Below are 27,881 nucleotides of genomic sequence, written 5' to 3'. Positions count from 1 at the left end.
TTTCCGTCTTATTGCACAAATAATTAGCCCAAAAACAAAGCAAATTCCAACTTTTCATTAAGTCCTTTTGGGGATAGTGTTTCTAAACTTGTACATCCATGTTTCTTTCTGTAAAATAATTTTATCAATGTCACCTCCTCGTTTGCTCAACTTAACTAATTCTATACCAATAAAGTGGAGGTCATCAATTTTGGATTGATGGAATTGGGCAAAATGTCTAAATTCTCTAAAGGTTTTTCCTACAGAAAAATATTTACAAGAACAGTATAGCAAATAAATCACTCCTGTGGTGGAGCAATTAATAAATTACTATTTTATATGGAATTAAAGTGTTAGTGCTGAATGTTTTTACCCTCTGCACAAATTGACAACAAACACAATGATTACATGGCGAGCAGCTAGTTATCCTTTGAGCACCTCGTTCTAACCAATTGCATGTAGGAACTTTTGTGAATTCGCTTTTTACAAGGAGATCCTTAAGGTTATTGGATCTCCTTGCTGTCATAAGTGGGTGCTCCCCCACATGTTCATAAAGAGAATGGTAATTAGATAGTAAATGCCAGTTATTTTTTAATATAGTTTTAACTTTATTCCAATGTGAATTGTACTTTGTAATAAATCTAATTTCTCTTGCAAGATGTATCGAGTCCATGGATTCATCCAATACTTGTTGGATATTCTCCTTCCCAACAGGATGTGGCAAAGAGAGCACCCACAGCAGAGCTGTCTATATAGCTCCTCCCTTAGCTCCACCCCCCAGTCATTCTCTTTGCCGGCTCTAAGCAATAGGAAGGGTAAAGTGAGTGTGGTGACAAAAATGTTAGTTTTATTTTCTCAAGCAAAAGTTTGTTATTTTAAATGGTACCGGTGTGTACTATTCACACTCTAGCAGAAAAGGGATGAAGATTTCTGCAAGGACGATGATGATCTTAGCACTTTGTAACTAAGATCCACTGCTGTTCCCACAGAGGCTGAGGAGTACAGGAAAACTTCAGTTGGGGAAACGATTTGCATGCTAAGCTGCACTGAGGTATGTTCAGTCATTTTTTTCTAGACAGACTGTGATAATTCTAGAAAAGGCGGACAGTATCCCCATGAGGGAAGGGTAAGCTGTTTTCAGAGACTTAGTATGGAATTCCAGCTTGCATAGAGGGCTAAGTTATTACTGGTGACACTTATGAGAAAAAAGTTTTTTTTCTTAAAAGGATTAACGTTTTGAAGGACTTTGGAGGTGCATTTGGGCTTATTTAAGGGTTATTAAACGACATGGCTAGTTTAGAAACACTTTGGTGTGTTTCTTTTAGGCCCCACAGACATCGAGTGTGGTGGGAGGGGCCTATTTTCCCGCCTCAGATACGCAGTTAATTTTACAGACAAGACATCAAGCTGATAGTCTGGAGAGTCCTGCTGTACTTGAGGGCCTAAAGGAAGGTTTTTCCCCACAAATCTATCCCTAAGGGCAGGTAGGCGTCACAGCAGAGCTGTGGCAAGGTGCTGAACATTTTTGTACCGTTTTTTTACGTTTTGTCAATGCGGTTTTTCCATTCAGGGGTTAATCGTTTATTTGACTAGTGGGGCAATCTGACTTAAGCTTTATGAATCCACTGTAAAAATTTCAAAAAGTTTACTGCTTTTTTTATCACTGTTTTGCAGAGTTTGTGCATCTTTTTTTCTCTTAAAGGCACAGTACCTTTTTTTTTTTTTATAAGTGTTGTTTTGCTTTGAATAAAGTGTTTTCCAAGCTTGCTTGTTTCATTACTAGCCTGTTTAACATGTCTGACATCAAGGAAACTCCTTGTTCAATGTGTTTAGAAGCCATTGTGGAACCCCCTCTTAGAATGTGTCCCACTTGCACTGATATGTCTATAAATTTTAAAGAGCATATTGTAGCACTTAAAAATATAGTGCTAGATGATTCTCAGACAGAAAGAAATGAGGTTATGCCATCTAGCTCTCCCCAAGTGTCAAAAGCAGTAACGCCCGCTCAAGTGACGCCAAGTACTTCTAGTGCGTCGAATTCATTTACTTTACAAGACATGGCTGCAGTTATGAATACAACCCTCACAGAGTTTGTATCTAAACTGCCTGGGTTACAAGGGAAGCGTGATAACTCTGGGTTAAGAACAAATGCTGAGCCTTCTGACGCTTTAGTAGCCGTATCCGATATACCCTCACAATGTTCTGAAGTAGGGGTAAGGGATTTACTGTCTGAGGGAGAGATTTCTGATTCAGGGAAGACTCTCCCTCAGACAGATTCTGATATGACAGCCTTTAAATTTAAGCTTGAACACCTCCACTTGTTGCTCAGGGAGGTATTAGCGACTCTGGATGATTGTGACCCTATAGTGGTTCCAGAGAAATTGTGTAAAATGGACAAATACTTAGAGGTTCCTGTTTACACTGATGTTTTTCCAGTCCCTAAGAGGATTGCGAACATTGTTACTAGGGAGTGGGATAGACCAGGTATACCGTTCGCTCCCCCTCCTGTTTTTAAGAAAATGTTTCCCATAGCCGACACCATGCGGGACTTGTGGCAGACGGTCCCTAAGGTTGAGGGAGCTTTTTCTACTCTCGCCAAGTGTACAACTATACTTATCGACGACAGTTGTGCTTTCAAAGATCCTATGGATAAAAAATTAGAGGGTGTCCTAAAGAAAATTTTTGTTCATCAAGGTTTTCTTCTCCAACCTATTGCGTGCATTGTTCCTGTAACTACTGCAGCTGCTTTCTGGTTCTAGTCTCTGGAAGAGGCTCTTCAGATGGAGACCCCATTAGAGGATATTATGGATAGAATTAAGGCCCTTAAGCTGGCTAATTCTTTCATTACAGATGCTGCTTTTCAACTGGCTAAATTAGCTGCAAAGAATTCAGGTTTTGCCATTTTAGCACGCAGGGCGTTATGGCTTAAGTCCTGGTCAGTTGATGTCATCTAAATCTAAACTTTTGAACATCCCTTTCAAAGGAAAGACCCTATTCTGGCCTGAACTGAAAGAGATTATTTCAGACATCACTGGAGGGAAAGGCCATGCCCTCCCTCAGGATAAAACAAATAAAATGAGGGCCAAACAAAATAATTTTCGTTCCTTTCGAAATTTCAAGGGTGGTCCATCTTCCTCTTCCCCCGGCTGCGAAGCAAGAGGGGAATTTTGCCCAATCCAAGTCAGTCTGGAGACCTAACCAGACTTGGAACATGGGTAAACAGGCCAAGAAGCCTGCTGCTGCCTCTAAGATAGCATGAAGGGGTAGCCCCCGATCCGGGACCGGATCTAGTAGGGGGCAGGCTCTCTCTCTTCGCTCAGGCTTGGGAAAGAGATGTTCATGATCCCTGGGTTTTAGAAATTGTTGCCCAGGGTTATCTTCTAGACTTCAAAGATTCCCCCCCCAGGGGGAGATTTCACATTTCTCAATTGTCTGCAAACCAGACAAACAGAGAGGCGTTTTTACGCTGTGTAGAAGACCTATATACCATGGGAGTGATTCACCCAGTTCCAAAAGCGGAACAAGGGCTAGGGTTTTACTCAAACCTATTTGTGGTTCCCAAAAAAGAAGGAACTTTCAGACCAATCTTGGATCTCAAAATTCTAAACAAATTCCTCAGGGTTCCATCGTTCAAGATGCAGACTATTCGGACTATTCTGCCTCTGATCCAGGAGGGTCAATATATGACCACCGTGGACTTGCACGTGCACATCCCTATTCACAGAGATCATCAATTCCTCAGGTTCGCCTTCCTGGACAGGCATTACCAGTTTGTGGCCCTTCCCTTCGGGTTGGCCACGGCTCCCAGAATTTTCACAAAGGTGCTAGGGTCCCTTCTAGTGGTTCAAAGACCGCGGGGCATAGCAGTGGCGCCTTATCTAGACGACATCTTAGTTCAAGCGTCGACTTTCCAGCTAGCAAAGTCTCACACGGACATTGTGTTGGCTTTTCTGAGATCTCATGGGTGGAAGGTGAACATAAAAAAAGAGTTCTCTCTTCCCTCTCACAACAGTTTCCTTCCTAGGGACTCTGATAGACTCGGTAGAAATGAAAATATTTCTGACAGAGGTCAGGAAATCAAAACTTGTAGCCACCTGCCGAGCTCTTCATTCCATTCCTCGGCCATCAGTGGCTCAGTTTATGGAGGTAATCGGACTTATGGTAGCGGCAATGGACATAGTTCCTTTTGCCCGCCTACACCTCAGACCACTGCAACTATGCATGCTCGAACAGTGGAATGGGGATTATGCAGATTTATCTCCTCAGATACATCTGGATCAGGAGACCAGAGATTCTCTTCTCTGGTGGTTGTCACAGGACCACCTGTCCCAGGGAATGTGTTTCCGCAGGCCAGAGTGGCTCATAGTAACGACAGATGCCAGGCTACTAGGCTGGGGTGCAGTCTGGAACTCCCTGAAAGCACAGGGTTTATGGACTCAGGATGAAGCTCTTCTCCCGATAAACATTCTAGAACTGAGAGCGATATTCAATGCGCTTCAGGCGTGGCCTCAACTGGCTGCCGCCAAATTAATCAGATTTCAGTCGGGTAACATCACGACTGTAGCTTATATCAATCATCAAGGATGAACACTGAGTTCTCTAGCGATGATGGTGGTGACCAAAATAATCCGATGGGCAGAGACTCACTCTTGCCATCTTTCAGAAATCCATATCCCAGGGGTAGAGAAAGAGAACTGGGAGGCGGATTTCCTAAGTCGTCAGACTTTTCATCCGGGGGAGTGGGAGCTCCATCCGGAAGTATTTGCCCAGCTGACTCAGCTATGGGGCACACCAGAATTGGATCTGATGGCGTCCCGTCAGAACGCCTAGCTTCCTTGTTACGGGTCCAGGTCAAGGGATCCCCAGGCAGTACTGATAGATGCTCTAGCAGTGCCCTGGTCCTTCAACCTGGCCTATGTGTTTCCACCGTTTCCTCTCCTTCCACGTCTGGTTGTCAGAATCAAGCAGGAGAGAGCTTCTTTGATTTTGATAGCACCTGCGTGGCCACGCAGGACTTGGTATGCAGATCTGGTGGACATGTCATCTGTTCCACCGTGGACTCTGCCAATGAGGCAGGACCTTCTAATCCAGGGTCCATTCAAGCATCCAATCTAATTTCTCTGCGTCTGACTGCTTGGAGATTGATCGCCTGATTTTATCAAAGCGTGGTTTCTCTGAGTCGGTCATTGATTCCCTGATTCAGGCTAGAAAGCCTGTCAACCGGAAAATTTATCATAAGATATGGCGAAAATATCTTTATTGGTGTGAATCCAAGGGTTAATCATGGAGTAAGGTTAGGATTCCTAGGATATTTAAAAAAATAAAAATAAAAAAATAAAAAAAGAGCGAAGCGCTCAACCTGGGAACGAACAATAGCATAATAGCTTGTTCTATGGCTAGTTACCACCCTAGAAGCAGCCTCTTTTTGCTCAATATGTGCTTTTCACAGAGAAAACCTTTCCTGTAGCATATCCGTCTGATCCTGACTTAACAGTGCAGTCCAGCCCCGAAATACCAGGCAATCTCTCTCTGAACGAGAGAAACAGCAAAACCCCAGACGTATGTTTTGGCCTATTGTGGGCCTCGTCAGTGAGGTGCAGCCATATCCCTCTACGCACACTGAGCAACGGGTCCACGTCTGGATTACCGCATCACACTTAGGGAGACTTCCTCAAGTGTCATAATTTGCATAAATAAAAAGAGAGAAGCGCTCAACCTGGGAACGAACAATAGCATAATTGTAGTAGGCAATCCCTCTCTGAACGAGAGAAACCGCAAAACCCCAGACGTATGTTTCGGCCTATTGTGGGCCCAGGTGGTAAATCGCCATAGAACAGGCTAACAATGCTATTGAGCCAGTTGTTCGTTCCTGTGAGTGCACTTCTCTCTGTATGTATTTAGTCTCCCTATGGGAAAAAGAGGCAACCAGACGTGGACTCCTTGCTCAGTGTGCTTAGAAGGTATATAGCTACACCTCACTGACGAGGCCCAATGAAGGCCGAAACGATTTTCTGGGGTTGCTGTGTTCCTTGTTCAGAGAGGAATTGTCTGGTATTTCGGCGCTGGACAGACAGTAATAGGCGGGATCAGACTGATATACTACAGGAAAGTTCTACTCTGTGAAAAGCATTACTGGGCTAAAAAGCTGCACCCAGGTGGTAAATCGCTATAGAACAGGCTAACAATGCTATTGAGCCAGTTGTTCGTTCCTGTGAGTGCACTTCTCTCTGTATGTATTTAGTCTCCCTATGGGAAAAAAGGGGCAACCAGACGTGGACTCCTTGCTCAGTGTGCTTAGAGGTATATAGCTACACCTCACTGACGAGGCCCAATGAAGGCCGAAACGATCGTCTGGGGTTGCTGTGTTCCTTGTTCAGAGAGGAATTGCCTGGTATTTCGGCGCTGGACTGACCGTAATAGGCGGGATCAGACTGATATACTACAGGAAAGTTCTACTCTGTGAAAAGCATTACTGGGCTAAAAAGCTGCACCCAGGTGGTAAATCACCATAGAACAGGCTAGCAATGCTATTGAGACAGTTGTTCGTTCCTGTGAGTGCACTTCTCTCTGTATGGATTCCTAGGATATTGTATTTTCTCCAAGAAGGATTGGAGAAGGGATTATCAGCTAGCTCCTTAAAAGGACAGATATCTGCTTTGTCTATTCTTTTACACAAGCGTCTGGCAGATGTTCCAGACGTTCAGGCGTTTAGTCAGGCTTTAGTTAGAATCAAGCCTGTGTTTAAACCCGTTGCTCCGCCATGGAGCCTAAACTTAGTTCTTAAAGTTCTTCAAGGGGTTCCATTTGAACCTATGCATTCCATAGATATTAAACTTCTATCTTGGAAAGTTCTGTTTTTAGTAGCTATCTCTTCGGCTCGAAGAGTTTCTGAGTTATCTGCTTTACAGTGTGACTCACCTTATCTTGTTTTCCATGCAGATAAAGTGGTTTTGCGTACCAAACCTGGATTTCTTCCTAAGGTTGTTTCTAATAGGAATATCAATCAGGAAATTGTTGTTCCTTCTCTGTGTCCTAATCCTTCTTCCAAGAAGGAACGTTTGTTGCATAATCTTGATGTGGTTCGTGCTTTAAAGTTCTACTTACAAGCAACTAAAGATTTCCGTCAAACATCTTCTTTGTTTGTTGTCTATTCTGGAAAGCGGAGAGGTCAAAAGACTACGGCTACCTCTTTCTTTTTGGCTGAAAAGCATCACTGCTCACTCTACTAGAGCATTGGCTTCCACATGGGCTTTTAAAAATGAGGCTTCTGTTGAACAGATTTGTAAGGCGGCGACTTGGTCTTCGCTTCATACTTTTTCCAAATTTTCCAAATTTGATACTTTTGCTTCTTCGGAGGCTATTTTTGGGAGAAAGGTTCTACAAGCAGTGGTGCCTTCCGTTTAGGTACCTGTCTTGTCCCTCCCTTCATCCGTGTCCTAAAGCTTTGGTATTGGTATCCCACAAGTATTGGATAAATCCGTGGACTCAATACATCTTGCAAGAAAGAACAGAATTTATGCTTACCTGATAAATTTCTTTCTCTTGCGATGTATCGAGTCCACGGCCCGCCCTGTCTATTTAAGACAGGTAGTATATTTTATTAAAAAACTTCAGTCACCTCTGCACCCTATAGTTTCTCCTTTTTCTTCCTAACCTTCGGTCGAATGACTGGGGGTTGGAGCTAAGGGAGGAGCTATATAGACAGCTCTGCTGTGGGTCTCTCTTTGCTACTTCCTGTTGGGAAGGAGAATATCCCACAAGTATTGGATGAATCCTTGGACTCGATACATCGCAAGAGAAAGAAATTTATCAGGTAAGCATACATTCTGTTTTTTGTTGTTTTATTTATTTTCCTTTTGTTTTAATTAGCAGATCTTTTCTTTGTTGTTGGGTCGCTCTAAATAAGGCTCTTTTTACACTTCTTTTAGAATAGCCTCATGGAATCAAGCCGCCATTTCTTTTACCTGTTTTTTTAAAACACAGAGTTCTCACAACAAATTCTGCGTAACTGCAAGAATTGTCCATACGGTATTCCTCTCAAGGTTTTCTAATGGTGGCTCGATCTATGTCTAGGGACGCTGCCTTTACGGTCGGGATTACTTTTGCATGGACTGTACGGTTTACCTTGTGATTCCATTTTCGCTTTCCTGACCCTGTGGTGACGGAGAAATCATGGTCTGCTGGTGTCTGGTTCTCTGGAGGTGGTGAGTGCTCCAGCCATTGGGGGTGTAAGGTGCTGTTTAGATTTTTCTTATTGGTCCATTTTTTATTCTGTGTCCCAGTTATGGAGGCGGATGTCTCTGATTCAGACTCCTTGCAAAGAATATGAATTGGCCTGGGTGATTCATGCCCATTAGTTATGTTCGAAATGCTGTTTTAGAGTGCTCTGTTCCTCGAGATCGGGGGATCAGGTGCCCACTGAGCCATCCACCTCTGGGGATTCTATTTCTCACGAGACAAGTTCCCTACTACCAACTCTTACTATGCATGCAGGTAACCCAAACGCTACTTATCCTTCTAGGGAGTGTGGCCTGTCCCCACCGGAGGTTACGACACGGTTCCGCATGGCCATATCTTTGGCGCTGGCGCATCTGCACCTCCCGGGAGTGTGCTTACGATATTGTCCGTGTTCCGTTAACCGGGGCTCGTCAGGCGTGGGATCCCTTGGTCCAGTTCAGCCCTCCGGTGGAGCAACTGTCGCTGAGGCTTCAGGGGGTCAACCTTCGGGGCCGGTGTTTTTTTTTTTTTTCTGGCGGAGGTATGTTGCGCCTTTCGTTATAGACTGGCGCGCCTTCGTGTTCTAATAAGGCACGTTTTTGGCGTTGCTGGAGGATCCCACTCTTAATGGGTCTACTGATTTTCAGTCTTAATCTTCAACTGGCTTGCATGCATACACATAAGGGGATGAAGTAATCTTCTTATAGTCTTTTTGTTATTTGTGTATCCTTTAACAGTTCTGAGCTTGAAAGTCTCGGACCCCTGTTGGGCTGGTCCTGCGGGTCTGTCCGTTCTTCCTGGGCGATAACCTACGGGTTGCCTTATCTTTTATTTTCATCCGGTGAGGATGATTTTTATTTGGACTAAAGCTCATGTTGTGGATGTTTCCTTCGGGAACTTTCTTCTCTGGAATTGATACTCATGATTTCGTGGTCACACTGTTTACAAAATTCTGTCTGACTGTTCTTTATCCCTCCATCTCGGGGGAGACTCTATGTGGCTTTGACAGTGCTGGGGCCTTTGGTTTAAGGCTGGTCCTGACTGGGTACAAATCCTTCTGTCTTTGAGGCCTAGTTCAGACACGTGGTGCCTTTTTATGTCCGGTTGGTCCGGTAAGGGTGCCTTGTGATAACAATATGATTTGTGTTGTTTACTGAAGGGACAGATATCGGCCCTGTCGGTGTTGCTGAACAAAAGATTAGCTGAGCTTCCGGATGTGCAGTCCTTCGTTAAGACTCTGACTAGAATTAGACCGGTATTTAGAAAGATGGCTCCGCCATGGAATCTCAATCTTGTGCTTCGTGTGTTGCAGCTTGCTCCATTTGACATTATCCGATATTTCTGCCTTTCAATGTGACCCCCCCCCCTTTACCTTGTTTTTCATGCTGATAAGGTGGTTTTACGTACTAAGTTAGGTTTCCTTCCTAAGGTGGTGTCAGATAGCAACATTAATCAAGAGATTGTTGTTCCTTCCTTGTTTCCAAATCCTTCTTTGGCAAAGGAACGTTTGCTCCATAATCTACATGTGGTTCGTGACTTAAAGTTCTACCTTCATGCTATTAAGGAGTAGAATCTTCATCTTTGTTTGTTATCTATGCGGGTAAGCGTAAGGGTCAGAAGACCACCAAGTCTTCCCTGTCTTTCTGGTTGAGAAGTGTCATCCACCTAGCTTATGAGATGGCGGGACAACAGCCTCCTGAGAGGATTACGGCTCATTCCACTAGAGCAGTAGCTTCTTCCTGGGCTTTTAAGAACGAAGCCTCAATGGATCAGATTTGTAAGGCAGCTACCTTGTCCTCCTTCCATACTTTTTCTAAATTTTACAAGTTTTATGCGTTTGCTTCGGCTGAAGTAGCTTTCGGGAGAGAGGTTTTGCAGGCTGTGGTGCCCTCAGATTAGGGCCCGCCTCTTTTTTGTTCCCTCCCGTTATTTTTTCAGCGTCCTCTGGAGCTTGGGTATTGTTTTCCTAACAGTAAGGAATGAAGTCGTGGACTCTCCCTGCCTTATGGAAAGAAAACCAAAAATGTATGCTTACCAGATAAATTCCTTTGTTTCCTGGCAGGGAGAGTCCACGACCCCGTCCATAAGTTATTCTTTATTTGGGTGGTTCCCTTATTTGTTTTTCTTCTGGCACCTTTATACCCTGATGTTTCTCCTACTTCCTCGGCCGAATGACTGGGGGGATAGGGGAAGTGATAGGGATATTTAAGCCTTTGGCTGGGTTGTCTTTGCCTCCTTCTGGTGGCGAGGTGTTGTATTTCCCAACAGTAAGGAATTAAGTAGTGGACTCTCCCTGCCAGGAAAGAAAGGAATTGATCTGTTAAGCATAAATTTTGTTTTTCTTTGGCAGGGTCCATAAGTATAACAAACAAACCAACAACGTCTCAAACCTGCAATAGGTTCTTGGTCATGAACCTATTGCAGTTTGAAAAATGTTGGTTTGTTTGTTATACTTATGCACCCTGCCTAAGAAAATAAAGGACTTTTAAAAAGATACAGTGGCTGGAAAATGTGATTGTTTGCAGTCCAGTGGAGACCTGGCTAGTCTCTTTCCTTGCCCCACTCTGGAGAGTGTGATGTCTTCCCCCCCGTGGATTAAAAATAAAGGGGGTATGGTAACACTGTTCAAAAGCGAAGTATTAGAAAAATGTTTTATAAACATACAAAGTGATGTTAGATGTTTGCCCATATTTCACTATGTCTGCAAATTCTATTAAAATTCTTGTTTTGGGTAAACTGTCCCTTTAAATTAAATTAATTGGATGCTGTTCCTTTGTTCTAGTGGGAAAAACTTTGCTGATATGAATGGATTTAAGTCTCACAAAGATAAGGTATGCCCTAGTTTTTTTCCTTCACTTTAAGGCTTTTAAAATTGGTGAAAACATATAAACATTGATTATATATAAGAAGTAAATGGTTCTAGGTTTAAAATCCTAAATTTTGTTTTTGGCAAGGTAAACTGATGCTAAATGTGGGATTGTAAAAATCCAGAAATATGTATTCCAGGGCTGCTATTACCATGCACACCATAAAAAAGTACACATTTTATAAGGTGGCATTTTCCCATATTGTATTTCTGCAAACTGAAGTTATCTTTTTAGACGTGTATGGCAGGGTTCGACAAAGCCAGGAACCAGGCAATAACTTTTTTGGTTATTCTCAATATATCTATATACAAATACCACTGTTGAAATGATGTATGATTTGTGCGGGTACCTCACAGAAAAAAATATTAAAATGTATGTGTAAGCTTCTAGCATTGGGGCATGACAAGGCTTAGTAAGGGGTTAAATACTGATATTTCATATGCATGATAGAATCTTTTTGAGTTAAAGGTACATGAAACCAAAAATATATATATTTCTTTTACAAGATATGACGAGTCCACGGATTTCATCCTTACTTGTGGGATTAATCTCCTGTTAGCAGGAAGTGGCAAAGAGCACCACAGCAGAGCTGTATATATATATATAGCTCCTCCCCCCCCCCCCCCCCCAGTCATTCTCTTTGCCTGTGTTAGTGATAGGAAGAGGTAAAGTGAGGTGTTAGTTTAGATTCTTCAATCAAGAAGGTTTTTTTATTTTAAAATGGTGCCAGTGAGTACTATTTTTCTCAGGGAGAAATAGTCAGTCTATTCCCTTCCTAGAGGAGTGGAGACATTTTATTTTTCTGCCCAGATGTTGATGATCTTAGCAAACTTTAAGATCCATACTGGTTCCCACAGAGCAGCTGAAGGTAGTGTAACAAAAAATCTTCAGTGTGGAGAACAATGTCATGCTACAAGCAGCATTGAGGTATGTTCAGTCATTTGTTTCTGGGAAGACTTGATACATCAGAACAGGCTGACAATATTCCCTAGCTGGGGAGGGGTAATCAGTATGCACTTTAAGAAAATGGTGTACCTGGCATTCCCTGTTATTTCGATTATTTAATAGTGTGCTGACGGTGGGAGATGCAGTTAGACTTTCGTTATCTGTGCTGACTTGACAGGATATGTTTTGCGCTGAGAGGCGCTTATTGCGCAGAGTGTGTATGTTGTGGGGCACATGGCTGATATATGGACCGACATGTTTGTTTTTTTCCCTCTACCCATGCGGGTCTCGGTAGGCTAGGAATTACGCCCACGGCGGGCGGGGCCTATTTTCGCACGCTCAGACGCGCAGTGTGTTTTCCGGTTCGGTAGCAAGTTCCTGAGGCTCCAGTGGGGCCTAGATCTGTTTGATAATCGTGGATAGAGAGACTCCGAACATTCCTTCAGTGTGATCTGGGGGCAGGTAGGCGACTTAGCAGAGCTGTGGCGAGGTGCAGAGGCCAAATTTGATAATACATCGATGTATATGATAAATCTGACAGTTAATATAATTTGATATATAATATGTCCTAACTAGTAGTGCAATATAGATAAGCTAATTTGGGCACATAGGGGCAATTTTTATTGCTGAAAACGTCTTTTTGTCTAAATAACAGAAAAATTGTTGTGCTTTTAGTATTTAAAGGCGCAGTACACTTTTTGGTTCAAGTATTTTTATTTTTTTTTTGATTATAAACTTTTTTATTAAGGTTTTGCACATTTGAAAACAGATGGAAAAAAAAAAACGTAAAATACAGATGACATACATCCAGGTAATACAAAACATAGAAACATAGATATTGACGGCAGATAAGAGCCATAGGCCCAGCAAGTCTGCCCCACCTTACCTAACAGTATAAACTTATCTAGTTCGTAGGATAGCCCTATGCTTGTCCCATGCATTTTTAAAGTCCCCCACAGTGTTTGTTGCTACTACCTCTTGAGGAAGTTTATTCCATAAATCAATCACTCTTTCTGTAAAGAAGTGCTTCCTCAAATTACTCCTGAATCTACTACCCTTTAGCTTGAGCTCATGACCCCTTGTTCTTGAATTTTCCATTTTATGTAAAATACCCACAGCCTCAGTTTTACTAAACCCTTTAATGTACTTGAAAGTTGCTATCATATCACCTCTTTCCCTTCTCTCCTCTAAGCTATACATATTTAGGTCATTGAGCCTATCCTGGTAAGTTTTATTTTTTAGACCATGTACCATTTTGGTAGCCCTCCTTTGCACAGATTCAAGTTTGTTAATATCCTTCTGAAGATATGGCCTCCAGAACTGCACACAATACTCAAGATGAGGCCTAACTAATGATCTATAAAGTGGCATAAGAACCTTACTATTTCTGCTGCAAATACCTCTACCAATACATCCAAGCATTCTGCTAGCCTTACTCGCTGCCTTACTACATTGTTTACTAAGTTTTAAATCATCTGAAATAATAATTCCCAAGTCCTCTTCCTCGTCTGTAACAGTCAGTAAAGTGTCATTGAGTCTGTAATTAACATTTGGATTTTTCTTCCCTAAATGCATTATTTTACACTTTGCTGTGTTAAACTTTAGATCCCAGTCGTTTGTCCAATCCTCCAATTGTTGTATATCACTTCTCATTTTGTCTACCCCCCCTGGAACATCCACTCTGTTGCAAATTTTTGTATCATCTGCAAAGAGACATACTTTCCCCTGTAGCCCTTTGCTGATATCGCAGATAAATATGTTAAACAAAACAGGCCCCAGAACTGACCCCTGAGGAACACCACTAGTAACAGCCCCCTCTGCTGAATGAACTCCATTTACTAAGACACTTTGTTTTCTGTCCTTAAGCCAGCATTCCACCCAGTTCACAATTTTTGAATCTAGACCAAGGAGATATAGTTTGTGAATAAGTTTATTGTGTGGGACGGTGTCAAATGCTTTGCTGAAATCTAGATATGCTACATCAACTGCTCCTCCCTTGTCTAATACTTTTGTTACATAATCAAAGAAGTCAATTAGATTAGTCTGACATGATCTCCCTGAAGTAAAACCATGCTGATTTTGGTCCTCTAAATTGTTTGTCTTTATGTAAGTCATAATTCTTTCCTTTAAGAGGCTTTCCATTAATTTCCCTACTACTGAAGTTAAACTAACTGGCCTGTAGTTGCCAGATTCTTCTCTACTGCCCTTTTTATGAAGAGGTATTACATTTGCTATTCTCCAATCATCTGGGACAGCTCCTGTTAATAGTGACTGATTAAACAGATCAGTTAATGGGACAGTTAGCACTGAACGAAGTTCTTTTAAAACCCTTGGATGAATATTATCAGGACCCACTGCCTTTGTAACATTTATTTTTGATAATGCTAACAAAACCTCATCCTCTGTAAAAAGATTACTGTTAAGCTTGTTTCTATTTTGCATAGCATCCCTTAATGTAGACATTGTATCTTCACAATCTTTAGTGAAAACAGAACAGAAGTAATCATTGAGACAGTCTGCAATCTGCTTATCTCCTTCTATTATTCTACCATCAACTGATTTCAATTTTACTATTCCTACCTTATTTTTTCTTCTTTCACTGATATATCTAAAGAATGTTTTGTCCCCATGTTTTACTGACTGTGCTATCTTCTCTTCTGCATCAGCTTTAACCTTCCTAATTAACTGCTTAGTCTTTTTTTGTTGGAGTCTCCATATTTTCATATCATCATCTGCTTGTGTGTGTCTGTAATTTTTATAAGCTATCTTTTTTGTCTTTACAGCATGTGCTACTTCTTTGGAAAACCAAATTGGTTTCCGCTTTCTTTTACTTTTACAGACATGTCTAATACAGTGTGCGGTTGCATCTAAAATGGCACCTTTCACAAATTCCCACTGTTCTTGAACCCCTGTAATAAGATTTTTCCCCTTTAAATAGTTTTTTAGGTATTCTCCCATTAATGAAAAATCTGCCGTCCTAAAGTCTAAAACTTTTGTTTTAGTCTGGGTGTACAGTTCCTGAACATGAATACTAAACCAAACAGATTGATGATCACTGGATCCTAAGTTCTCACCTACAGACACATCTGAAACTGTATCACTGTTTGTAAGTATTAGATCTAATATAGCTTCCTTACGAGTTGGTTCCTTGACTAATTGTTCAAGTGATTCCCCTAGCAGAGATTCAAGAATATACCTGCTTCTAGCCGATCTAGCAGAAGGAATCTTCCAGTCTATATCTGGCAAATTAAAGTCCCCCAGTACTATAACCTTACCCTTCATGGTCATTTTGGTTATTTCATCTAATAACAGATTGTCCAGTTTTTCATCCTGCAATGGAGGCCTATATACAACCCCTATTCTAAAAACATTTTTATCTCCAATTTCCAAAGTCACCCAAATACTTTCCACCTCATCATTTGTTCCTACAATTTCAGTAACCTTTATATTTTCATTTACATACAAAGCAACTCCTCCACCTTTCTTTCCTACTCTGTTCTTTTTAAATAACCTGTATCCAGGTATGACTATGTCCCAGTCATGCAAATCATTGTACCATGTTTCTGTTATAGCTACTAAATCCAAGTTGTCCCTAGTCATTATTGAAATGAGTTCAGGTAATTTATTTCCTAAGCTGCGAGCATTTGTGCTCATGGCACGAAGAATTTTTCTACTAGAATTTCTAGAATTGTTACTTGGACTAACAGTTTTGGCATGCTGTGGGGGGCAGGTGGATATATTAATGCTACCCCCCTTTATTAGTTTAAATGATTTCTAATAAAGTATTTGAACTCCTCTCCCAGATACTCTGTTCCTTTAGCATCCAAATGCAAGCCATCTCTCCTAAATAACCTAGTATCTTTCCAAACAGAGCTATAATGGCCAATAAAACCAAATCCTCGTTCCCTGCACCACTTATCTAACCAAGAATTAAATGTTGTTATCCGCTCCATCTTTCCTGCTTCCTGGTCATACACAGGTAAAATAGCAGAAAATGATAGAGTTGATGCCACAGTCTCTAAATGATTACCTAGGTCACAAAACTCTTTCTGAACAGCAGCAACATGATTACTAGCCAGATCATTTGTTCCTAAATGAACAATCACATCCAACTCACTTCCCTTTCCTGCTGCCTTAACAATTCTCAAAATACGATTCCTATCCCTGTGAGCAGTAGCTCCTGGAAGACATCTAACCTCCCTTGTTTCTCCTTTACTTTCACCTAAATACACATTCCTCAAAATAGAGTCACCCACTAACAGTCTTTTTCTCAAAAACACATCTGCAGTTCTTTCCTGTGTTATGTTACCTGGAGAATCAGGTGCCAATAGATTTAAATTACCTGTTACAGCTTCAGAGGGCTCAGAAACAGCAATCTCCTCATCACAAGTGTATTCGGCAAGAGCAGCATAGGAGTTTTGCAATGGCAGAGGTTGTGGGCAATGCTTCTGGTCTACTGTTCTAATTCTTCCAGAGCCTACAGTGATCCATCTGCCTCTCCTTGCTGATCTCTGGGGTAGAGGGGCTTCTTTCAGAGGCAGCTTTGTAGAGGTAACAGGTATGTTACTTACCTTAGCTTGAAGTTTAGCTATTTCCTCCCTTAACAGGGAAAACTGCTTACAAACAGGACAGCCCCTAAATCTCCAAAAAGTAGAACGATTAAAAAGTGCAAAACACCCATTGCACTGTATCTGAGACATTTTAAACTATGCAACACTTTAACAATAAGAAAAATATAAGTATTATTTTCTACTGAATAAGCCTGAATAACCCTGAATAACTCCTGAAATAACTCAAATATCCTTATGTATTTAATCCTTTTGTAGTTTGATCTCTTTGCTAAGAAGCAGAGCTAAATGTTTAGCAGAGCTAAACAGATCTCTTTAAATACCCTCAGAAAGATAGGGTGGGGTCCCTCCTAATTGCTCACCTATGCAAACAATGTAATTGTTATCTAATTGCAATACTAAAAACCAGAATACAAAAGAATGTAAATTAACTCAAACCTTTAACTATTCAATTTCTGTAGTGAAACTAATTCACAGTTCAGGTCTACCACCTTTAACTATTCAATTTCTGTAGTGAAACTAATTCACAGTTCAGGTCTACCACCTTTCTGAAATAACTCAAATATCCTTATGTATTTAATCCTTTTGTAGTTTGATCTCTTTGCTAAGAAGCAGAGCTAAAACAATATGATGATATACATACAAGGCATATTATTAGATAAAAGGTACTCTTCTGAAACCATCATTTTTATGGTTTTTAAAATCTAACATAACAGACTAATTAGCAGGTCCCTTAGGAACCTATTGATACAGGTAAATTTTATAACGCACGTTAGTCATATCAAGGACCTTATTCGGTCCCATACCTTATAGCAAGTATAACAGCTGGTAAATACCGCTTGAAATAGTACTGTATAAATACAGTTGTGGTATAGGGATAACACTCAAGTGAACATCACTAAATACAAAAAGTGAAAATAAGAACAAATAGATTAAAGCATAAAAAATATAATGATTCGTTTGCTCTTAATGATAAATATCTCCCAACTAAGACCCATGTACCCACTTTAACTAAGCTAAAATGCTACTGTGGCTAAACATGGCTCCTCATCTGTTAAATATTATTTAATTCCTAGGCTTATACAACAAGACCCCTCAACTCTCGCCGGCTGAGAGAAGAATGTTGTGTTTTTTATGAGCTTATGAGCCATATATAAAATGACCAGACCGCCGTCTGCAATAGTAATAATAAGAGACTGTGGGTAACATGAAATTAGTATGTAGCTTAAATGTGTCATGGAAGCATGACATGACAATAATGGAGTATAAATAGCAAACAAAAAAAGAACATTCTTATGACACATAGTATAGGCTACTAATGTTAAAGCATTATAAAATATGTGATGAGTTTACAGAATAAAAACATAATTGGGTGTATAAATGAGCTCAGCAGAACAACACAAATACCGCCATTAAGACAAGCAGGAAAACTCCTATGGCATTAGACAAAAGGGGGCACCAATGCCTTAGTAATTAAAGCTGCTGTGTCCTCTAATATGAACTGCACTTATTTGCCCTTGGCTAGTGGGGATTAAAGCTTATATCTAGCATACAAAATGGGAAAAGTGCATAAAGCAAAACTGACTGGGCCATGAAACATACAAGTAGTCAAAAAAAAAAAAAAAAAGTAGATTGGTACGTTGATTCCACTCAAAGTCGGTGTTTCCAATACAAGAGTGTAGCCAACTGTCCCCAATCATAAGTCAGGTAACCACTCAAATCTCACCCTATGCCCATCCTGAGGAATGATTCCGGAAAGTGTCCTCTATACATGGAGACACTACTGCCGAGCACATTTACCCACAGCCAGCATATAGCAACGGTGACATGCTGCACAGTCTCATAGTTATGTAGAGCTCCAGAAGATGTCCTCCCCGGACCGCGGAAGTCGGCCGCACCTCCCCGGCCTCTGAACAAAGCTGAGGTATGCGCTACTGTATCTCTCCTGAAGAGCTGGCTATAGGCAGGTGAGTGGTAGTACTCCATAACCGGGCATTGCAAAAACGCAACACAGGGGTCCTGAACACCACTGTATCCCAAGGGCTGGCTGAAAGCGTGGTGCAGCACTTCAGGGGCATCTGGATCTTTACAAATGGTCGGAGTGACCCTGCAGGCAATCTCGGGGTAAGATCCCAAAGGCTGTAGCGGTGGCACTACCTTCCTAGGTTTCTCCCGACTCGTGCTTCTTATGATTGCAGCAAGATCCTCCATGCAGTTGTCCATTTTAGCTTCAAATCGTAACAGCAATAGCTGCAAAAGTCCACACCTCTCCCCCATGCTGAATTTTGGAAGGTAGTTATTCTGTGTTAGCAAGTAGCTTAAAAAGCGTTGTATTATCCCACTCTCACACGGGAGAATTAGAGGGCTTGAATTCTCGGCACTAGGCCGCTGCCTGAGAGTATGATGGTCTGGACCTGGGCTGAGTGCGCATAAATATCCCAACAAGGGTATCAATCTAATCAGGATAGCTTCCCCTTACAAATGGTCGAATGTATTGCTTCCTAAGATCATTAGGGTACCAAATAAAGAGCCAAAATGTAAGACCTTTTTAGGAGCTTCAGAGAATATGATTTAGTATGGCCGCCGTCCGGACACGCCCCCGGTTCAAGTATTTTTTAATATATGTTTTGACTTCAGAGTACAATATATCAAGTAAAGAACGACTATTGCTGCTATTTCTAGTCTAACATGTCTGAACTTGAGAAAACTACTTGTTCCATGTGTTTAGATGCCATTGTGGAACCCCCTCTTACTTTTTGTCCCTCATGTACTGAAAGGGCCTTACAATGTAAAGAGCAAATTTTCTTTAAGGGAAGTGTGCCTAAGGATGATTCTCAGTCTGATGAGAATCGGGGTATGCCGCTAAATTCTCCCCAAGCGTCACAACCTTTAACGCCCACCCAAGCGACGCCGAGTTCTTCAACCGCGTCTACTTAATTTACTCTGCAGGATATGGCTGCAGTTATGTCATCTACCCTTACAGAGGTTCTATCTAAGTTGCCAGTGTTACAGGGCAAACGCAGCAGGACAGAGGTTAATTTGAATACTGAGACCTCTGATGCTTTGTTGGCTATTTCTGATGTACCCTCACAGGGATCTGAATTGGGGGTCAGGGAACTTCTGTCTGAGGGGGAACTTTCAGATTCAGGAAGTGTTTTGCCTCAGACGGACTCGGACGTCATGTACTTTAGATTTAAGCTGGAGCACCTCCGCCTGTTACTTCGGGAGGTTTTTAGCGACTCTGGATGACTGTGACTCTATTGTGGTACCACCAGAGAAATTGTGTAAGATGGACAAATACTTAGAGGTGCCTGCTTACTCTGTTTTTCCGGTTCTTAAGAGAATTTCGGAAATTATTACGCGGGAATAGGACAGACCGGGTATCCCGTTTCTCCAACATAGGTGTGTCCGGTCCACGGCGTCATCCTTACTTGTGGGATATTCTCCTCCCCAACAGGAAATGGCAAAGAGCCCAGCAAAGCTGGTCACATGATCCCTCCTAGGCTCCGCCTACCCCAGTCATTCTCTTTGCCGTTGTACAGGCAACATCTCCACGGAGATGGCTTAGAGTTTTTTTAGTGTTTAACTGTAGTTTTTATTATTCAATCAAGAGTTTGTTATTTTGAAATAGTGCTGGTATGTACTATTTACTCAGAAACAGAAAAGAGATGAAGATTTCTGTTTGTATGAGGAAAATGATTTTAGCAACCGTAACTAAAATCCATGGCTGTTCCACACAGGACTGTTGAGAGCAATTAACTTCAGTTGGGGGAACAGTATGCAGTCTCTTGCTGCTTGAGGTATGACACATTCTAACAAGACGATGTAATGCTGGAAGCTGTCATTTTCCCTATGGGATCCGGTAAGCCATGTTTATTATGATCGTAAATAAGGGCTTCACAAGGGCTTATTAAGACTGTAGACTTTTTTTGGGCTAAATCGATTCATTATTAACACATATTTAGCCTTGAGGAATCATTTTATCTGGGTATTTTGATATAATAATATCGGCAGGCACTGTATTAGACACCTTATACCTTAGGGGCTTTCCCAAAGCATAAGCAGAGCCTCATTTTCGCGCCGGTGTGGCGCACTTGTTTTTGAGAGGCATGGCATGCAGTCGCATGTGAGAGGAGCTCTGACACTTAGAAAAGACTTTCTGAAGGCGTCATTTGGTATCGTATTCCCCTTTGGGCTTGGTTGGGTCTCAGCAAAGCAGATACCAGGGACTGTAAAGGGGTTAAAGTTTAAAACGGCTCCGGTTCCGTTATTTTAAGGGTTAAAGCTTCCAAATTTGGTGTGCAATATTTTTAAGGCTTTAAGACACTGTGGTGAAAATTTGGTGAATTTTGCACAATTCCTTCATGTTTTTTCACAATTGCAGTAATAAAGTGTGTTCAGTTTAAAATTTAAAGTGACAGTAACGGTTTTATTTTAAAACGTTTTTTGTACTTTGTAATCAAGTTTATGCCTGTTTAACATGTCTGAACTACCAGATAGACTGTGTTCTGAATGTGGGGAAGCCAGAATTCCTATTCATTTAAATAAATGTGATTTATGTGATAATGACAATGATGCCCAAGATGATTCCTCAAGTGAGGGGAGTAAGCATGGTACTGCATCATTCCCTCCTTCGTCTACACGAGTCTTGCCCACTCAGGAGGCCCCTAGTACATCTAGCGCGCCAATACTCCTTACTATGCAACAATTAACGGCTGTAATGGATAATTCTGTCAAAAACATTTTAGCCCAAATGAACACTTGTCAGCGTAAGCGCGGCTGCTCTGTTTTAGATACTGAAGAGCATGGCAACGCTGATACTAATATCTCTGAAGGGCCCCTAACCCAGTCTGATGGGGCCAGGGAAGTTTTGTCTGAGGGAGAAATTACTGATTCAGGGAACATTTCTCAACAGGCTGAACCTGATGTGATTGCATTTAAATTTAAGTTGGAACATCTCCGCATTCTGCTTAAGGAGGTATTATCCACTCTGGATGATTGTGACAAGTTGGTCATCCCAGAGAAACTATGTAAAATGGACAAGTTCCTAGAGGTGCCGGGGCTCCCAGAAGCTTTTCCTATACCCAAGCGGGTGGCGGACATTGTTAATAAAGAATGGGAAAGGCCCGGTATTCCTTTCGTCCCTCCCCCCATATTTAAAAAATTGTTTCCTTTGGTCGACCCTAGAAAGGACTTATGGCAGACAGTCCCCAAGGTCGAGGGGGCGGTTTCCACTTTAAACAAACGCACCACTATACCCATAGAGGATAGTTGTGCTTTCAAAGATCCTATGGATAAAAAATTAGAAGGTTTGCTTAAAAAGATGTTTGTTCAGCAGGGTTACCTTCTACAACCAATTGCATGCATTGTCCCTGTCGCTACAGCCGCATGTTTCTGGTTCGATGAGCTGATAAAGGCGGTCGATAGTGATTCTCCTCCTTATGAGGAGATTATGGACAGAATCAATGCTCTCAAATTGGCTAATTCTTTCACCCTAGACGCCACTTTACAATTGGCTAGGTTAGCGGCTAAGAATTCTGGGTTTGCTATTGTGGCGCGCAGAGCGCTTTGGTTGAAATCTTGGTCGGCTGATGCGTCTTCCAAGAACAAGCTACTTAACATTCCTTTCAAGGGGAAAACGCTGTTTGGCCCTGACTTGAGATTATCTCTGATATCACTGGGGGTAAGGGCCACGCCCTTCCTCAGGATCGGCCTTTCAAGGCAAAAAATAAACCTACTTTTCGTCCCTTTCGTAGAAACGGACCAGCCCGAGGTGCTACGTCCTCTAAGCAAGAGGGTAATACTTCTCAAGCCAAGCCAGCTTGGAGACCAATGCAAGGCTGGAACAAGGGAAAGCAGGCCAAGAAACCTGCCACTGCTACCAAGACTGCATGAAAAGTTGGCCCCCGATCCGGGACCGGATCTGGTGGGGGGCAGACTCTCTCTCTTCGCTCAGGCTTGGGCAAGAGATGTTCTGGATCCTTGGGCGCTAGAAATAGTCTCCCAAGGTTATCTTCTGGAATTCAAGGGACTTCCCCCAAGGGGGAGGTTCCACAGGTCTCAGTTGTCTTCAGACCACATAAAAAGACAGGCATTCTTACATTGTGTAGAAGACCTGTTAAAAATGGGAGTGATTCATCCTGTTCCATTAAGAGAACAAGGGATGGGGTTCTACTCCAATCTGTTCATAGTTCCCAAAAAAGAGGGAACGTTCAGACCAATCTTAGATCTCAAGATCTTAAACAAGTTTCTCAAGGTTCCATCGTTCAAGATGGAAACCATTCGAACTATTCTTCCTTCCATCCAGGAAGGTCAATTCATGACCACGGTGGATTTAAAGGATGCGTATCTACATATTCCTATCCACAAGGAACATCATCGGTTCCTAAGGTTCGCATTCCTGGACAAACATTACCAGTTCGTGGCGCTTCCTTTCGGATTAGCCACTGCTCCAAGGATTTTCACAAAGGTACTAGGGTCCCTTCTAGCTGTGCTAAGACCAAGGGGCATTGCTGTAGTACCTTACTTGGACGACATTCTGATTCAAGCGTCGTCCCTTCCTCAAGCAAAGGCTCACACGGACATTGTCCTGGCCTTTCTCAGATCTCACGGATGGAAAGTGAACGTGGAAAAGAGTTCTCTATCCCCGTCAACAAGGGTTCCCTTCTTGGGAACAATAATAGACTCCTTAGAAATGAGGATTTTTCTGACAGAGGCCAGAAAAACAAAGCTTCTAGACTCTTGTCGGATACTTCATTCCGTTCCTCTTCCTTCCATAGCTCAGTGCATGGAAGTGATCGGGTTGATGGTAGCGGCAATGGACATAGTTCCTTTTGCGCGCATTCATCTAAGACCATTACAACTGTGCATGCTCAGTCAGTGGAATGGGGATTATACAGACTTGTCTCCGAAGATACAAGTAAATCAGAGGACCAGAGACTCACTCCGTTGGTGGCTGTCCCTGGACAACCTGTCACAAGGGATGACATTCCGCAGACCAGAGTGGGTCATTGTCACGACCGACGCCAGTCTGATGGGCTGGGGCGCGGTCTGGGGAGCCCTGAAAGCTCAGGGTCTTTGGTCTCGGGAAGAATCTCTTCTACCGATAAATATTCTGGAACTGAGAGCGATATTCAATACTCTCAAGGCTTGGCCTCAGCTAGCGAGGGCCAAGTTCATACGGTTTCAATCAGACAACATGACAACTGTTGCGTACATCAACCATCAGGGGGGAACAAGGAGTTCTCTAGCGATGGAAGAAGTGACCAAAATCGTTCTATGGGCGGAGTCTCACTCCTGCCACCTGTCCGCTATCCACATCCCAGGAGTGGAAAATTGGGAAGCGGATTTTCTGAGTCGTCAGACATTGCATCCGGGGGAGTGGGAACTCCATCCGGAAATCTTTGCCCAAGTCACTCAGCTGTGGGGCATTCCAGACATGGATCTGATGGCCTCTCGTCAGAACTTCAAAGTTCCTTGCTACGGGTCCAGATCCAGGGATCCCAAGGCGGCTCTAGTGGATGCACTAGTAGCACCTTGGACCTTCAAACTAGCTTATGTGTTCCCGCCGTTTCCTCTCATCCCCAGGCTGGTAGCCAGGATCAATCAGGAGAGGGCGTCGGTGATCTTGATAGCTCCTGCGTGGCCACGCAGGACTTGGTATGCAGATCTGGTGAATATGTCATCGGCTCCACCTTGGAAGCTACCTTTGAGACGAGACCTTCTTGTTCAGGGTCCGTTCGAACATCCGAACCTGGTTTCACTCCAGCTGACTGCTTGGAGATTGAACGCTTGATCTTATCGAAGCGAGGGTTCTCAGATTCTGTTATCGATACTCTTGTTCAGGCCAGAAAGCCTGTAACTAGAAAAATTTACCACAAAATTTGGAAAAAATATATCTGTTGGTGTGAATCTAAAGGATTCCCTTGGGACAAGGTTAAGATTCCTAAGATTCTATCCTTCCTTCAAGAAGGATTGGAAAAAGGATTATCTGCAAGTTCCCTGAAGGGACAGATTTCTGCCTTGTCTGTGTTACTTCACAAAAAGCTGGCAGCTGTGCCAGATGTTCAAGCCTTTGTTCAGGCTCTGGTTAGAATTAAGCCTGTTTACAAACCTTTGACTCCTCCTTGGAGTCTCAATTTAGTTCTTTCAGTTCTTCAGGGGGTTCCGTTTGAACCCTTACATTCCGTTGATATTAAGTTATTATCTTGGAAAGTTTTGTTTTTAGTTGCAATCTCTTCTGCTAGAAGAGTTTCAGAATTATCTGCTCTGCAGTGTTCTCCTCCTTATCTGGTGTTCCATGCAGATAAGGTGGTTTTACGTACTAAGCCTGGTTTTCTTCCAAAAGTTGTTTCTAACAAAAACATTAACCAGGAGATTATCGTACCTTCTCTGTGTCCGAAACCAGTTTCAAAGAAGGAACGTTTGTTGCACAATTTGGATGTTGTTCGCGCTCTAAAATTCTATTTAGATGCTACAAAGGATTTTAGACAAACATCTTCCTTGTTTGTTGTTTATTCTGGTAAAAGGAGAGGTCAAAAAGCAACTTCTACCTCTCTCTCTTTTTGGATTAAAAGCATCATCAGATTGGCTTACGAGACTGCTGGACGGCAGCCTCCCGAAAGAATCACAGCTCATTCCACTAGGGCTGTGGCTTCCACATGGGCCTTTAAGAACGAGGCTTCTGTTGATCAGATATGTAGGGCAGCGACTTGGTCTTCACTGCACACTTTTACCAAATTTTACAAGTTTGATACTTTTGCTTCTTCTGAGGCTATTTTTGGGAGAAAGGTTTTGCAAGCCGTGGTGCCTTCCATTTAGGTGACCTGATTTGCTCCCTCCCTTCATCCGTGTCCTAAAGCTTTGGTATTGGTTCCCACAAGTAAGGATGACGCCGTGGACCGGACACACCTATGTTGGAGAAAACAGAATTTATGTTTACCTGATAAATTACTTTCTCCAACGGTGTGTCCGGTCCACGGCCCGCCCTGGTTTTTTTAATCAGGTCTGATAATTTATTTTCTTTAACTACAGTCACCACGGTATCATATGGTTTCTCCTATGCAAATATTCCTCCTTAACGTCGGTCGAATGACTGGGGTAGGCGGAGCCTAGGAGGGATCATGTGACCAGCTTTGCTGGGCTCTTTGCCATTTCCTGTTGGGGAGGAGAATATCCCACAAGTAAGGATGACGCCGTGGACCGGACACACCGTTGGAGAAAGTAATTTATCAGGTAAACATAAATTCTGTTTTTCACCTTCTCCTAATTTTAAGAAAATGTATCCCATATCTGACACTGTTCGGGACTCGTGGCAAACAGTCCCTAAGGTGGAGGGAGCTATATCTACCCTGGCTAAGCATACAAATATTCCTATTGAGGACAGTTGTGCTTTCAAAGACCCTATGGATAAGAAATTAGAGGGTCTCCTAAAAAAGTTATTTATTCATCAGGGTTTCCTTTTACAGCCGACGGCCTGCATTGTACCAGTTACCACTGTGGCAGCCTTCTGGTTTGATGCCTTAGAAGAGTCTCTTAAAACTGAGACTCCTTTAGAGGACATTTTAGATATAATTAAGGCTCTTAAGCTGGCTAATTCTTTTATTACAGATGCCGCCTTTCAGATTGCCAAATTGGCAGCTAAGAATGCTGGATTCTGACATTACGAGAGGTAAGGGTCATCTCTTACCTCAGGATAGAACTGCTAAATTGAGGGATAAACAAAATAATTTTCGTTCCTTTCGGAACTTTAAAGGAGTCCCCTCTTCTTCTGCCAAACAGGAAGGGAATTTTGCTTAGGCCAAGTCCGTCTGGAGACCCAACCAGGCTTGGAACAAGGGTAAACAACTCAAGAAGCCCGCTGCTGCTACCAAGACAGCATGAAGGCGTGGCCCCGAACTGGGACCGGATCTAGTAGGGGGCAAACTTTCTCTCTTTGCTCAGGCTTGGGTAAGAGATGTTCAAGATCCTTGGACACTGGAAATCGTGTCCCAAGGGTATCAACTGGAATTCAAAAGTTCTCTCCCAAGTGGGAGGTTTCTTATTTCACAATTGTCTGTAGACATGATAAAAAGAGAGGCGTTCTTACGTTGTGTAAAAGACCCCTCTACTATGGGAGTAATTCGTCCCGTTCCAATACTGGAACAGGGGCAGGGATTTAACTCAAATCTTTTCGTGGTCCCCAAAAAAGAGGGCACGTTTCCACCTATTTTAGATCTGAAAAGTCTAAACAAGTTTCTCAGAGTCCCATCCTTCAAGATGGAGACTATTCGAACAATTCTACCGTTGATCCAGGAGGGTCAATATAGGACTACCGTGGACTTGAAGGATGCATATCTTCATATTCCTATCCACAAGGATCATCACCAGTTCCTAAGGTTTGCCTTCCTGGACAAACAGTTTCAGTTTGTGGCTCTTCCCTTCGGATTGGCCACAGCACCCAGGTTCTTCACAAAGGTTCTGGGGTCACTTCTGGCGGTTCTCAGGCCGAGGGGCATTGCAGTGGCGCCTTATCTGGAAGATATTCTGATCCAGGCATTGTCTTACCATCTGGCAAAGTCTCATATAGACATGGTTCTGTCCTTTCTGAGGACTCACGGGTGGAAGGTGAATCTACAAAAGAGTTCATTAATTCCACAGACAAGGGTTCTCTTCTTGGGAACTCCTGATAGATTCCATATCTATGAAAATGTTCTTGACGGAGGTCAGAAAGTTAAAGATTCTGAATACATGCCAAGCTCTTCAGTCCAAACCTCGGCCATCAGTGGCTCAGTGCATGGAGGTAATTGGATTGATGGTGGCGGCAATGGACATCATTCCGTTTGCTCGTTTTCATCTCAGACCACTACAACTGAGCATGATCAGGCAGTGGAATGGAGATTATGCAAATTTGTCTCCTCAGATAGATCTGGATCAGGAGACAAGAGACTCTCTTCTTTAGTGGTTGTCGCCGGATCATCTGTCCCAAGGGACGTGCTTCCGCAGACCCTCATGGGTGATAGTGACAACGGACGCCAGCCTACTAGGTTGGGGTGCAGTCTGGAATTCCCTGAAGGCTCAAGGTGTGTGGACTTGGTCGAGTCTCTTCTTCCAATCAATATTCTGGAATTGAGTCTCAGTTGGCTTTGGTCAAATTCATCTGCTTTCAGTCGGACAACATCACGACTGTGGCCTATATCAATCATCAGGGAGGAACAAGGAGTTCCTTAGCGATGACAGAAGTATCCAAGATAATTTGGTGGGCTGAGACTCACTCTTGCTATCTGTCAGCAATTCACATCCCAGGAGTGGACAACTGGGAAGCGGA

The 27,881-nt window shown here is 42.6% G+C and overlaps 1 protein-coding gene across 1 annotated transcript in view; it reads left to right on the top strand.

Annotated features, from left to right (window-relative positions):
- Nucleotides 1-27,881, top strand: part of OTUD4 (OTU deubiquitinase 4) — a 660,142-nt gene that overhangs the window by 206,396 nt on the left and 425,865 nt on the right. Inside the window, exon 8 of the mRNA XM_053700214.1 lies at nucleotides 10,979-11,027. Within this exon, the coding sequence (XP_053556189.1) occupies nucleotides 10,979-11,027 (49 nt within the window). The remainder of the gene's footprint in view (nucleotides 1-10,978; nucleotides 11,028-27,881) is intronic.

Source organism: Bombina bombina, chromosome 2 (assembly GCF_027579735.1).
Source record: "Bombina bombina isolate aBomBom1 chromosome 2, aBomBom1.pri, whole genome shotgun sequence".
NCBI lineage: Eukaryota > Metazoa > Chordata > Amphibia > Anura > Bombinatoridae > Bombina > Bombina bombina.
This window is presented reverse-complemented; position numbering and strand designations above follow the sequence as displayed.